Source organism: Entelurus aequoreus, linkage group LG01 (genome assembly GCF_033978785.1).
Source record: "Entelurus aequoreus isolate RoL-2023_Sb linkage group LG01, RoL_Eaeq_v1.1, whole genome shotgun sequence".
Taxonomy (NCBI): Eukaryota; Metazoa; Chordata; class Actinopteri; order Syngnathiformes; family Syngnathidae; genus Entelurus; species Entelurus aequoreus.
This window is the reverse complement of record NC_084731.1, coordinates 99,088,573-99,103,878: the sequence shown is the minus strand read 5'-3', so window position 1 is coordinate 99,103,878 and position 15,306 is coordinate 99,088,573. Positions and strand designations below refer to the sequence as shown.

Here is a 15,306-nt window from a genome sequence, read left to right as displayed (position 1 = left end):
TATTGTATTTCATATATTCATTTTTTATTTTTTGTATTCATTTATTTATCCATATTTTTTAAAATCTTGTTAACTATTCTGATTGTTAATTTGCTTTCTTTAAGTAAAAAAAAAGGTCAAAGACAAAGCTATTCGGTTTCTTGTGAGTATATACACTTCACTGCCGATGTGGGGGGGCGCCACCTAAAATCTTGCCTAGGGCGCCAGATTGGTTAGGGCCGGGCCTGACAGACCCCCGATCAGATGCTAAGTCTCAACTCGCCATGTTCACTCTCAGCTTTCCGCATTCAATGAGCGAGGACACTCGCAGCCGGCGTCCTTAATGAGGGATCAATAGGCTGCAATGTGAGCTGCTTATCTGTTGAAACTGGTCAGAGAGACGGTCCAGGCGCAACAACACTTTGGTCTGGTCCGACACGTCTGGTTCAAGAGTGGGAAGTTACATTTGAAACACTTGATACGGTTATGAAAGCTATCGTTTCTGTTGCATCAGTTTATAGCACGGGTATCAAAACCAAGGCCCGCATAAGGAAAAAAATAATAGATGTTTTTGATATTCTTCCCTACACTGCAAAAAGTCAGTGTTCAAAAACGAGAACAAAAAAAAATAAAAAATAGGGGTATTTTATTTGAACTAAGCAAAATTATCTGCCAATAGAACAAGAAAATTCGGCCTGTCGAGACTTTCCAAAACAAGTCAAATTAGCTAACCTCAATGAATCAACACAGTAGTTAATACTATGATCAATGTTAATTCAAATACTAAATGTGGGATATAAATAATAATGGAAGTATAATTGTTTGTATATAGTATATAAATTGGTACAAAGGTTTAACATGTGCACAAGGATATTTCACATGCCTTTACTGTAGGGATGTCCGATAATGGCTTTTTGCCGATATCCGATATGCCGATATTGTCCAACTCTTTAATTACCGATACTGATATCAACCGATGCCGATATCAACCGATATATACAGTCGTGCAATTAACACATTATTATGCCTAATTTGGACAACCAGGTATGGTGAAGATAAGGTACTTTTTAAATAAATAAATCAAATAAAATAAGATAAATACATTAAAAACATTTTCTTGAATAAAAAAGAAAGTAAAACAATATAAAAACAGTTACATAGAAACTAGTAATGAATGAAAATGAGTAAAATTAACTGTTAAAGGTTAGTACTATTAGTGGAGCAGCAGCACGCACAATCATGTGTGCTTACGGACTGTATCCCTTGCAGACTGTATTGATATATATTGATATATAATGTAGGAAGCAGAATATTAATAACAGAAGGAAACAACCCTTTTGTGTGAATGAGTGTAAATGGGGGAGGGAGGTTTTTTGGGTTGGTGCACTAATTGTAAGTGTATCTTGTGTTTTTTATGTGGATTTAATAAAAAAAAAAAAAATTAAAAAAATGATACTGATAATAAAAAAACCGATACCGATAATTTCCGATATTACATTTTAACGCATTTATCGGCCGATAATATCGGCAGGCCGATATTATCGGACATCTCTACTTTACTGTGTATATAATTGAACTGTGTTTATGTTGTGTATAATGTGTATTTATAATATGTTGTACAAAGGACATTTAATAATTTTCGGAAGTTTATTTTGTACTTGACATTGTTTATAGGGTTAGGCGCAATAAGTGTTCAACTTCAGCCTAAACCCTTTCGGTCTGCAACATTTTCATTTTTAATTTATGAATGTACAACTGTTTGTGTATTTTGTTGACGATTGACCGAAGAATAATAAACTTGAAACTTGAACCCAAAAATACCTTCAAATAAGTATATTCTCACTAATAACAAGTGCACTTTTCTTGGTAGAAAAAAAAGAGATCTTTTTGCTCAATATGTTGAAAAATATTCTTCAATCAATCAGTCAATCAATTCCTTTATTGTCATTGTCATAATAACACTTAAAGGCCTACTGAAATGATATTTTTTTTATTTAAACGGGGATAGCAGATCCATTCTATGTGTCATACTTGATCATTTCGCGATTTTGCCATTTTTTTGCTGAAAGGATTTAGTAGAGAACATCGACGTGGTATCTGTCCTTCAGGATGTTGTGTACTCGCTTTAGGCAGCGAGTTGTGTACATGGCACTCATCTCTGGGAGTATTGTCCTTGTAATTTTCCCCGCCGCTTTAACCACTTAAATGAAGTAAATGCTAGTGCCATTATCTTGACATAATGGTAAGCGCTCTGCATCATCATTTTTTTTTTCCATGCTTGAAGTAAGAAATGATTACTTTAAAAAAGTAGTTTTATACTTGTGAGTGTTGATGACACAGCTTTGCAACACTTGATATTCTAGTTTCAAGCATGTTTTACTCAATATAGCTCATCAAATCTCAGCAACAAGCTGGAATATCTTACTGAGATCATTTAGGACCATTAAAACAAGTAAAACACTCTAACATCAAATCTGCTTAGTGAGAAGAATGATCTTATCAGACAGAAAATAAGCAAATATCACCCTTATTTGAGATATTTCATCTTACTTAGATTTCAGTATTGCAGTGTAAAGCAAATCTTGAATGAATGAATGAAATATGTTCATTTCGGTCATATAATCAACCATTTTGTGTGATCAGTTTAATAGCACAAATTATACATATTTAACAATCATACACATTTACACACAAAAAGAAAAGAAAAGGAATGACCGAAAAAGGAATAGGCTTATATTTGCCTATCCTACACCTTCACTGAAAATAAGATTACCTGGAACATCAACGTTCAAAAAAATCAATGGGATGAAAGTAATTGTTACTATATTTTATAATTTTCTATGATAAAATAATCTAGTCAAAATATGCTATGCAGCTGAATATGGTTGAGTACATTACATACAGTATAGAGGCAAATACATTTTTTCATTTAAAATAATACAATTTCTGATTATCGAACATACCGTTGTCAGGTTCAAACACTGATGACATCTAATAATCAGACAAGAAGCAAGGAATCATGCAGAGACAGAGTTCAATTTAGCTCATGAGGAGACACATGTTTTGGGCTGTGTTCTAGTTACAGATCCAAACTACGTTCTAAAAGTCAAGCCCGCGCGCCTCCTCTATTTATTTGGAAGGTCCCTGTTACATCACTGAAGCTGTCGCGGAGGGAAGGGGGTCATCTCCACAACTCCAGTCAGACACAATATATCAGAATCAGAATCAGAATCAGCTTTATTGTCATTACGCAGGGTAACGAGATTGAGGCCATTCCATACAGTGCGATCAAACAAGTGTACACTCTATACAGAGGGTGAAATGAATATGTACATGAATATCTACATGAAACAGGGTGGTTGGTGGAATGGGTTATTGCACCGAAGAGAAGGCAGTTCTGAGGGTCAATGGGGAAGTCTGTTCAGGGTGGTTATGGCCCTGGGGAAGAAGCTGTTTTTTAGCCTGTTCGTCCTGGTTTTAATGCACCTGTAGCGCTTCCCAGAGGGCAGCAGGTGGAACAGGTCAGAGCCAGGGTGGGTGCTGTCCTTGATGATGGCACTGGCTCTGTTGAGGCAGCGGGAGGTGTAGATGTCCATCAGAGAGGGGAGAGGGCGGCCGATGATCTTTTGAGCCGTCTTATGATTATAGAATAAATAAAAATTAGTTGACACAGGTCATATCGCCTTGTCTCTGCTCTGTCTGCGTCACGGCGGTGTTCGGCCTTGGCAGCCAGCAGGCCGAGTCTGGACACAACACTGATAAAGATACAGATACAAAAATACCACTTCAGCACAATTGACAATCATTTATATCAACGGCCCTTACGCATAAAGTTATGATGATAATATATACATAATTATTCAAACAACCATACTGTATAATGCCTTATATAGGCCAATAATGTTTTGTTGTTATCCATTTTAAAGTCAAATGTAATGATAATGGAATACTTCAACTTAAAAACACACCTCTTTCACACTGTTTTAAACTCATAACTCTAAAAAACATTCATATTTAGTAATACATCACATTATAATCTTTTAATCGTCTTTTCCGTATACATTTTGAACTGCATTTATTCTGTTGCCGGTGCTTTTTGGTTTAATTTTGCATTGTTGTATTTGGTATTTTATACACTTTTAGTTTATGAAATACACTTACATGAATACAATCTAATTGTGACGATCTGTGTGGCGGTTCCTTGGTTTGGTGTTTGTTTCCTGTTGGCGCTCTTATTTTTGTTCCCCTTCCTGCTTTTCTCCCTGAGCGCTTGTTTCCCTCACCTGATCCAGTTATACTCTTCTGACACCACCAGATGGCAGTATAAGTGTCCACATAAGCGGCCATAAGACCCCAATTCAGTAGTGTACACAATTTTGGAAATAAGAGCTAAGGCCTTTAGAGCAGACCTGGGCCAATTAAGGCCCGGGGGGCCACATGGGGCCCGATAAGCTCTTCAATATGGCCCGCCAGACATTCCCAAATAATTATTTTAGATGTTTAAGATGGAAAGTTTAGCTGCCATTATGATGTGCAGTCATTGTTTTCTAACGACTGTAAGTCTTGAACTATACAAAGTATTTCAATGGTCGGAATCTGCGCTTTTGGATGATATACTAGTTACTATGGTAATCTAATTAGTTACTATGGTAATCTACGTCACAGCAGCTCAGACGCGGAAGGAGATTTTCACAACAAAGTTCTAAAGCTTAGTGATATTGTCATGTCTTTTGATCATGTTTTTGTTTGGCCATGTGCTGTTTGGTTTTTGGAGACTTAATTCCTGTTTTTTCACTCCCTTGTTTTGTTTCCATGACGACCATTAGTTTCACCTGTCATGTGTTCGGACTCACGCACCTGTCATTAATCATCTCTTTATTGTTTAAACTTGTAGTTGCCAGGCAGTCGGCCTGGCGACATTACTTCTGTTACCTCCGCTACCCATGCTACCCTTTGATATCATAGTCCATGCCACAGTTCTTGTCACAGTAAGTGCTTATATGTTTCATGTCCATAGCTTTGCCTTTTTGCTAGTTTTTGTTTCTTAGCCAAGTTTGTTCTCCGCCTTGTGCACGCTTTTCGTTTGTACCTTTTTATAGTCATAATTAAATCATCCAAAGTCCAGTCCAGTTTGTTTGCATCTCGGGAAAGCAATCCTCGCAGGAAACTGCATCATAGTCCATGTCATGACTAGGGATGATGTTTGATAAGAAATTATCGAGTTCGAGCCCATTATCGAATCCTCTTATCGAACCGATTCTTTATCGATTCTCTTATCGATTCCAGATAGGTTGTTGTATATGGAAAAAAACACAATATTTGGTTTAACAAAAGCTCACTTTTATTTTATAAGAAAATAAATAAATAAAATAAATAAATACATATGTTAACTGTTAACCCCCTAAAAAAAAAAAAAAAAAAAAAAAATATTGACTGTTGTTACCCAAAGTATATTAAGTGGGATTTTTCAGAAAAAACAAATATATACAGTAACACAAAAACAACCTGTCTCTGTGATCACTATAGGTGTATAAATAAAAATATAGTGTTAAATAAAATCAGTCCCTTGGGCACAAAACTGAAAATAATACAGCTCTCCAAAAAGTGCACTTCTGCTGCTATTGGAACATACCAACTACACACACTATGACACTAAGAACACCACAGTCATCAATCAACAATTATTCTTCCCTTACATGAGAGCGAAGCCTGGCAATAATTGCATATTGCCTGTTCTGCCCTCACTATACGTGTTGAGGTTATACAGCTTGGCAGAAAGCTAACAAACAATCCAAGACGTCTAATAAAGTTCCAAAGCAGATTAATCCATTTAGGCTCTTTATTGTTGTTGATCTTGCTTTGTCTTTTCCTATCTTTACTTTTGTCTTGCACTGGACTGTTATTTTTTATTTTTTTGTTAAACTGAAATACACACAATGACAAATGTCTAAGCTATGTGATTCAATTAACATACTGAAATGTAATACACAATATGTAAATATTAGCTTCACACAAATATACAGTACTATCATCAAACAAATACTTCTGAGTGTTGAAACTATTTCGATGGTGGAAATACACGACTGGCAGCCATTTTAAGTCCTCAAAACATCCATTGAAACAGTGCACAAAAATCGTATTTCAATAGACATCTTACTATCAAATTGAAACACTTTCCACCTTAATATTGAGTTATATAAACAAGTTAAACAGTTTACTTACAGATTTATCTTTTCCGAGGCTTGTAGGAGCCAACACAACTTGTCTACTTCTCAATTGTCTCATGAACTGAACTGACTCCCCAACCCGGAAGTGCCCAAACTAATGCCGCGTAGTCTTTTCATATCGCCACAAGGTGTCAGTAAGAGCCTACAATCAAATGGGCATAACATTGCGTCCCATGGGGCAATTCCTGTGGGAAGGGATTCGTTCTCAGGGATTCGAATAAAGAACCAAATCTTTTTCTTTACTATAGTGGTCTCGATAATGGGTACCGGTTCTCAAAAAGGGATTTGAGTCCGAGGACTCGGTTCTTTTCTTATCGAACAACCGGGAAAACCGGTTTCGAGCATCAACCCTAGTCATGACAGATATATCAGATATATCAGATTGTAGGTGGATTTATTTTGTACCCTTGGCGTTCATATTTCACTGTTTGTTGCATTTTTCTTGCGTTTCACTTGATTGTAAACTATGTCGATTGAAAGGGGGTGTGATGTTCATATTTTGTCAATATTCAGTGTTTTATCGTTCATAGAAAAATGTAAAATTCCATTGTGTTTTTTAAAGTCCTACTGAAATGCGATTTTCTTATTCAAACGGGGATAGCAGGTCCATTCTCTGTGTCATACTTGATCATTTCGCGATATTGCCATATTTTTGCTGAAAGGATTTAGTAGAGAACATAGACGATAAAGTTTGCAACGGAAGTAGCAGACGATATGTGCGTGACGTCACAGGTTGTGGAGCTCCTCACATCTGCACATTGTTTACAATCATGGCCACCAGCAGCGAGAGCGATTTGGACCGAGAAAGCGACGATTTCCCCATTAATTTGAGCGAGGATGAATGATTCGTGGATGAGGAAAGTGAGAGTGAAGGACTAGAGGGCATGCCATAAATTAATCCCGCATAACAAACACCTCCCCCCTCCCGTCCATATAACCCGCCAATACAAATCAAACACCCGCACAACACACTCAATCCCACAGCCCAAAGTACCGTTCACCTCCCCAAAGTTCATACAGCACATATATTTCCCCAAAGTCCCCAAAGTTACGTACGTGACATGCACATAGCGGCACGCACGTACGGGCAAGCGATCAAATGTCTGGAAGCCGCAGCTGCGTACTCACGGTACCGCGTCTGCGCATCCAACTCAAAGTCCTCCTGGTAAGAGTCTCTGTTGTCCCAGTTCTCCACAGGCCAATGGTAAACCTTGACTGTCATCTTTCGGGAATGTAAACAATGAAACACCGGCTACGTGTTTGTGTTGCTGCAGCCGGCCGAAATACACCGCTTCCCACCTACAGCTTTCTTCTTTGCAGTCTCCATTGTTCATTAAACAAATTGCAAAAGATTCACCAACACAGATGTCCAGAATACTGTGGAATTATGCGATGACAACAGACGACTTAATAGCTGGCCACAAAGGTGTCCCAAAATGTCCGCTACAATCCGTGACGTCACGCGCAAACGTCATCATACCGAGACGTTTTCAGCAGGATATTTCGCGGGAAATTTAAAATTGCACTTTACTAATCTAACCCGGCCGTATTGGCATGTGTTGCAATGTTAAGATTTCATCATTGATATATAAACTATCAGACTGCGTGGTCGCTAGTAGTGGCTTTCAGTAGGCCTTTAAATCATGTATCTACCTTCATCCGATGTCCAGTCCAGTTCGTTTGCATCTCGGGAAAGCAATCCTCGCAGGAAACTGCATCATAGTCCATGTCATGACAGATATATCAGATTGTAGGTGGATTTATTTTGTACCCTTGGCGTTCATATTTCACTGTTTGTTGCATTTTTCTTGCGTTTCACTTGATTGTAAAATATGTCGATTGAAAGGGGGTGTGACGTTCATATTTTGTCAATATTCAGTGTTTTATCCTTCATAGAAAATGTCAAATTCCATTACTTTTTTGAAGGCGGTCTGTCATGACGTTTTTAGCATTCAATCAGACATTATTGTGAGGTTTGGTATTAGTGTTCCTAAAAATAGATATGCCGGCCCCCAGACACATTTTTTTCTCTAAATGTGCCCCCCCCCCCCCCCGAGTCAAAATAATTGCCCAGGCCTGCTTTAGAGGTTAAACAGAATTGAATAATTGAATTGTTCTTCCATCTCTGTGCCCCTTTCAAGGTTGCCAATCAGGTGGTTCAGGCGCTTGTCACCCAAAAGGTTTGTCATTTAACACCCATCCGTCCATCAGACATCCAAACACACTCTTACTTACGTCTTCTGATGGCTTTCTTTGCTGCCGCCAGGACCTGAGAGAGGAATGTCTGAAGCTGCGCACTCGGGTTTTTGATTTGGAGCAGCAGAACCGGGCGATGGGCGTTCTCTTCCAGCAGCGGATCAAGCCCGCGTCGGACCTGCTCCTCCAGGTAGGTCACCTCTTCCTGCTCGCTTTCTGCAGACCCCAAATGCCCAGCAACTTATTCCGAACACATCTGAAGTTATTTTCCACTCGATTTGTTTCCTAAAAGGCTGATTGGGCTCAGCCGGTGATGAAGAGACTTTGATTGAAAGTGCTGATTCGTTTATCTTCATATTGCAGTTTATCCTTGAGGCCGGAATATACGATTAATAATAATAGACTTTGCACTTACTGTAGCAGATATTTTCCTCCTGAGAGGTTTATTCTACCTTATGAGGGGATGTGCTTGGAGATTGGCTGGAAATTGCCTCAAATCATTGCAGGTCCATCTGAACAGCACCAATTTACTGCAAAGTGCCAGTCTGAAGGAGAAGTAATGAGTCAGACGGGCCCATCTGTTGTTAGTGATGGTATAATATTGCAGGCGTGGAAGGTCAACACCGGGGCCACAGGGTCCACGCTGTCAATATGAAAACAACAGGCTGGTGGAGGAGAGAGAAAAAAAAAGTGGACAGAGCTGTCAGTGCTGGAAAAGAATGAACAAAAGTGGATGGCGAACGGGCATAAGGAAGAGCCAGGGGAGATAAGAAGGAAGAATGGGGAGTTGAAAATGAAGCTATCAGGGAGCACCCGGTGCCACAGGGAGAGACGGAGAAAGAGTTGAGTGAAACAAAAGTGGCTTTGTTGTCAATCTGAAATATGTCAGAGGCTTCGAGTGGACGGTGATGCTGTCGCCAAGGCGACCGGTCCAGCGCCCGTTCAGCCTCTGCGGTAATCGTGTATGCTCTCCGGAGTGTTTGAGCTTAATAGTAGTTGGTCAGTTGCACTGCAAAAAGTCAGTGTTCAAAAACAAGGAAAAAAAATACCAAAAATGAGGGGTATTTTATTTGAACTAAGCAAAATGATCTGCCAATAGAACAAGAAAATTTGGCTTTTCAAGACTTTCCAAAAAAAGTAAAATGAGCTAACTTCAAAGAACCCAAAAATACCTTAAAATAAGTATATTCTCACTAATAACAAGTGCACTTTTTGTGGTAGAAAAAAACAATATCATGGAAAATATTCTTAAATGAAGTAAATGCTAGTGCCATTATCTTGACATAATGATATGCGCTCGGCATTACATTTCTTGAAACCAGCAAACTTGTACTAAAAAGTAATTTATTGTTCTTAATGGAAAGGCAACAAGGCAAGCGCTTGTTACTCTCGGGGTCTCCTAGCCGCTCAGGCAAATCATATGGTCTAAAAATGCATTTTTCCATGGATAACATGACATCATCGCGCCAAGTGTGTGCTTTTTCAGTCAATTAGTGCGCATATATACAGCCCGGCCCCCGGTTCAAAATGTTTTTAATTGTAATTTTAAAGAATTTATCCGAATGTGCATGAACTATTTCTGTTCAAAATTGTTAGAAATGTCACATGTTAAATGTTTAAATATTAACTGTCAGTTTACTGTACTGTGCCAACTGAACACAGCAAAAAGTCAGTGTTCAAAAATAAGAAAAAAAAATACAAAAATGAGGGGTATTTTATTTGAACTAAGCAAAATGATCTGCCAATAGAACAAGAAAATTTGGCTTGTCAAGACTTTCCAAAACAAGTAAAATTAGCTAACCTCAATGAACCCCAAAATACCTTCAAATAAGTATATTCTCACTAATAACAAGTGCACTTTTTGTGGTAGAAAAAAAATATGTTGAATGCTCAATATATTGAAAAATATTCTTAAATGAAGTAAATGCTAGTGCCATTATCTTGACATAATGATATGCGCTCGGCATTACATTTCTTGCAACCAGCAAACTTATACTAAAAACTAATTTATTGTTCTTAATGGAAAGGCAACAAGGCAAGCGCTTGTTACTCTCGGGGTCTCCTAGCCGCTCAGGCAAATCATATGGTCTAAAAATGCATTTTTCCATGGATAACATGACATCATTGCGCCAAGTGCGTGCTCTTTCAATCAATTAGTGCGCATATATACAGCCCGGCCCCCGGTCAAAATTTTTTTAATTGTAATTTTGAAGAATTTATCTGAATGTGCATGAACTATTTCTGTTCGAAATTGTTAGAATTGTCAAATGTTTAAATATTAACTGTCAGTTTACTGTACTGTGCCAACTGTACTACTATATGAAAATAAAAATAAAACAGCAATGGCTGTCATCTGTTTTAATTATGAGACACAATTGTGTCAAAGTCATGATTTTTTTTTTCATGCTTGAAATAAGAAATGATGACTTTAAAAAAGTAGTTTTCTACTTGTGAGTGTTGATGACACAGCTTTGCAACAGTTGATATTCTAGTTTCAAGCATGTTTTACTCAATATAGCTCATCAAATCTCAGCAACAAGCTGTAATATCTTACTGAGATCATTTATAATAATAAATAATAATGGATTAGATTTTATATCGCACTTTTCTATTGTTAGATACTCAAAGCGCTCACGGCGAAAGGGACCAATTTAGGACCAAAACACTTAAAACAAGTAAAACACTCTAACATAAAATCTGCTTATTTAGAAGAATTATCTTATCAGACAGAAAATAAGCAAATATCACCCTTATTTGAGATATTTCATCTTACTTAGATTTCAGTTTTTGCAGTGTAAATAGTTGTGCACGTGCCGGACGCACCTTTATTGTCTCCCAGCATCAGACAATGGTTGGGTAGGAGGATGACTCACAACGTGATCACGCTTCTCTACATCCGGCCAAGAGACTAAGTCTATATTTGTCTACCCTCGAAATGCGTGTTTCCTGTTCAGGATCGGTGTGTTTCTTTCTCATTGTAAACACTGATTGATGCTGACATTTTGGACTTTAAAGCTTTGACGCAGCAATGACGCCCGACAAAGCCTTCAATTAAAATATTCTGATGTAGGGTTGTACGGTATACACTGCAAAAAGTCAGTGTTCAAAAACAAGAACAAATAAATAACAAATTAGGGGTATTTTATTTGAACTAAGCAAAATTATCTGCCAATAGAACAAGAAAATGTGGCTTGTCAAGACTTTCCGAAACAAGTTAAATTAGCTAACCTCAATGAACCCAAAAATACCTTAAAATAAGTATATTCTCACTAATAACAAGTGTACTACTATATGAGTACGTATTTTCTATTGTTTCATTGAAAATAAAACAGCAAAGTCCATTTGTTTTATGTGGTAAATATTGCATATATTGTGTAGTAGCCATATAAAAACATCAAAGTTTTCTTTGACAAAAGCGCATAAAACAAACAAAATAACAGTTCCAGCATAAAATGGACAGATATATCTGAAGTTGATCTCGTAACTTAAGTGTTGAAAGTAAAAGAAAAACCTAATAAAAATGTATCACTTTATGAGTGGGGCACCTTTTGGATCCCAAATATATTTAGTGATTTTTTTATTTATCTTTTCACTGTGATTACTCAAAAATATGAAAAAATTAAAATCAATGGTGTCCTGCATTATTGATCTTTTAGGGCTCTAATTACTAAATACTGCATATTTCAGTTTTACTATAAAAAAAAAACGAAGTTGTTTTTGAGAGAAAAGCCATAAAACATTTTTTTTTTAATTTGTATTACTTTATATCAACTTGAAGTTGATATAGAGATTTACTGTAAGCGTTAAATAATTAAAAAAAATAATAATCTGACTTATTTTTAACATTTTAATGACTGAGACCCTTTATGGTCCCCCAGGTAAAATAAATAAACAATGCATATATTTTGTTATGGTTTAAAAATGAACAATATCAAAATGGTTGAGTTGAGTTTGAGTTAAGTTTGAGTTTATTTGGAACATGCAAGCATACAACATGATGCATCACAATTTCCAGTTTCTCTTTTCAACATGTTCGAAAAGGAGTAGGAAGAAGCAGAGCTTATTTAATCCTACCCCTTTTCTTTACATAACAGTTGCAAAACTTTTTGTTCACTTCCTGTTCACAATTTATTCACAATAAACTCCATAAGTAATCACAATAAAAATAAATAAATAAATAATAGTAATAATTTAATAATAATAATTGGTGAAGTAAGTCATATTTCATATGATGAGATAAGTAAGATGACTTTAAAAATGAATGAATGGATGGATGAAATAAATTGAGAATGTTTGTCATGGTTCTTCTTCTTTGTACTTTGTAAACACTTTAATTTTGAAGAGTTTCTTGAAGTGTATCATATTAGTACATTGTTGGATTGCTTTGCTTAATCCATTCCATCATTTAATTCCACATACTGATATACTGAAGGTCTTAAGTGTTGTACGTGCATACAAATGTTTTAAATTACATTTCTCTCTAAGATTATATTTCTCCTCTTTTTTTGAGAAGAATTGATGTATACCGTAATTTCCGGACTATAAGCCGCACCTGACTATAAGCCGCACCAGCTACATTTAGGGGAAAATACAGATTGCTCCATATATAAGCCGCACCCGACTATAAGCCGCAGGGTTTTGATGTGTAATTAGCGTAGTATATAGGGGTTCCTGCTACCACGGAGGGGATTGTCGGGACAGAGATGACTGTTTGGGAACGCAAAGCGTCCCATTTATTAACAATAAATCTTTCAATCATTCAATCAAACTTTCACATCTTTGACATGGCGAACAGCATTCGTGCAGAGTACAATTAATACAACGGTGCAAAGTAATACAAAGTGCTCGCCTGTACGTTATCAAAATAACCAGCCTACCGGTATATGAAAAGTCAGTCTTTAATCATTGTGTCATCGTCTTCCTCCTGCGTACTAAAACCACCCAAATCCTCTTCGTCGGTGTCGGAGAAGAACAGGCCGTATATAAGCCGCACCCTTGTATAAGCCGCAGGGACCAGAACGAGGGGGAAAAGTAGCGGCTTATAGTCCGGAAATTACGGTATTCTTGGCTAGCAGGTTATAGTTTGCTTTGTGCATACTTTTAGCTGTTTGCAAATTCACTATGTCGTGGAATTTCAGTATTTTTGATTCAATAAAAAAAGGGTTTGTATGTTCTCTATATCCAATATTATGTATTATTCTAACTGATCTTTTTTGTAACACCGTTAGTGAATGAAGTGTACTTTTGTAGTTATTTCCCCATATTTAAAGGCCTACTGAAATGAATTTTTTTTATTTCAACGGGGATAGCAGATCCATTCTATGTGTCATACTTGATCATTTCGCGATATTTTTGCTGAAAGGATTTAGTAGAGAACATCGACGATAAAGTTCGCAACTTTTGGTCGCTGATAAAAAAAAGCCTTGCCTGTACCGGAAGTAGCGTGACGTCACAGGAGCTAGTATTCCTCACAATTCCCCGTTGTTTACAATGGAGCGAGAGAGATTCGGAGCGACAAAGCGACGATTACCCCATTAATTTGAGCGAGGATGAAAGATTCGTGGATGAGGAACGTGAGAGTGAATGACTAGAGAGGCAGTGAAGGACGTATCTTTTTTCGCTCTGACCGTAACTTAGGTACAAGCTGGCTCATTGGATTCCACACTCTCTCCTTTTTCTATTGTGGATCACGGATTTGTATTTTAAACCACCTGGGATACTATATCCTCTTGAAAATGAGAGTCGAGAACGCGAAATGGACATTCACAGTGACTTTTATCTCCACGACAATACATCGGTGAAACACTTAGCTACGGAGCTAACATGATAGCATCGTTCTCAAATGCAGATAGAAACAAAATATATAAATCCCTGACTGGAAGGATAGACAGCAGATCAACAATACTATTAAACCATGGACATGTAAATACACGGTTAATAATTCTCAGCCTGGCAAAGCTTAACAGTGCTGTTGCTAACGACGCTGAAGCTAACTTAGCAACTTAGCAACCGGACCTCACAGAGCTATGATAAAAACATTAGCGCTCCACCTACGCCAGCCAGCCCTCATCTGCTCATCAACACCCGCGCTCACCTGCGTTCCAGCGATCGACGGCGCGACGAAGGACTTCACCCGATCATCCGTGCGGTTGGTGGCTAGCATCGGCTAGGCGTCTGCTATCCAAGTAAGTAGTCCTTGTTGTGTTGCTACAGCCAGCCGCTAATACACCGATCCCACCGACAACGTTCTTCTTTGCAGCCTCCATTGTTCATTAAACAAATTGCAAAAGATGTCCAGAATACTGTGGAATTATGAGATGAAAACAGAGCTGTTTTGTATTGGATTCAACGGGCCCCGAATACTTCCGTTGCCGTCGTGACGTCACGCGCATACGTCATATCCAAAGGAGTTTTTCAACCGGAAGTTTAGCGGGAAATTTAAAATGTCACTTTATAAGTTAACCCGGCCGTATTGGCATATGTTGCAATGTTAAGATTCCATCATTGATATATAAACTATCAGACCGCGTGGTCGCTAGTAGTGGCTTTCAGTAGGCCTTTAATGTGGCCCATATGGCCCCCACATGCTTTAATTTTTCCGTGTGTGATCCCCTCAGTGGAAAAAGTTTGGACACCCCTGCCTTAAATGAACAGCAAGGAAAAAAAACTCCCTGTAAAGAAGCAAACTTGAAAACTTTAGGTTTAACGTTTTGAGTCAGGAGAGGGTCTCTGCCCCCCCGGACTGAATCAGGTAGATGGTTCCGCTTGAGAGGAGCCTGCGGTAACTGAAGGCTCCACTGCACATTCTACTTTAAAAAAAAAAAAATATTGGAACCACTAGTAAGTGTAATCTCTGAGAGCCAACACAGCATCTATTGAGGGAAACCACTATTTTAGGAAAGAC

General features: G+C 37.8%; 1 protein-coding gene across 9 annotated transcripts in view; it reads left to right on the top strand.

The window, feature by feature from the left end:
- LOC133660024 (nck-associated protein 5-like) overlaps positions 1-15,306 on the top strand; it is a 254,191-nt gene that overhangs the window by 192,086 nt on the left and 46,799 nt on the right. For all 9 annotated transcript variants that reach the window (XM_062063058.1, XM_062063066.1, XM_062063050.1 and 6 more), the window contains 2 exons: positions 8,348-8,386; positions 8,473-8,592. In XM_062063058.1, the coding sequence (XP_061919042.1) occupies positions 8,348-8,386; positions 8,473-8,592 (159 nt within the window). The remainder of the gene's footprint in view (positions 1-8,347; positions 8,387-8,472; positions 8,593-15,306) is intronic.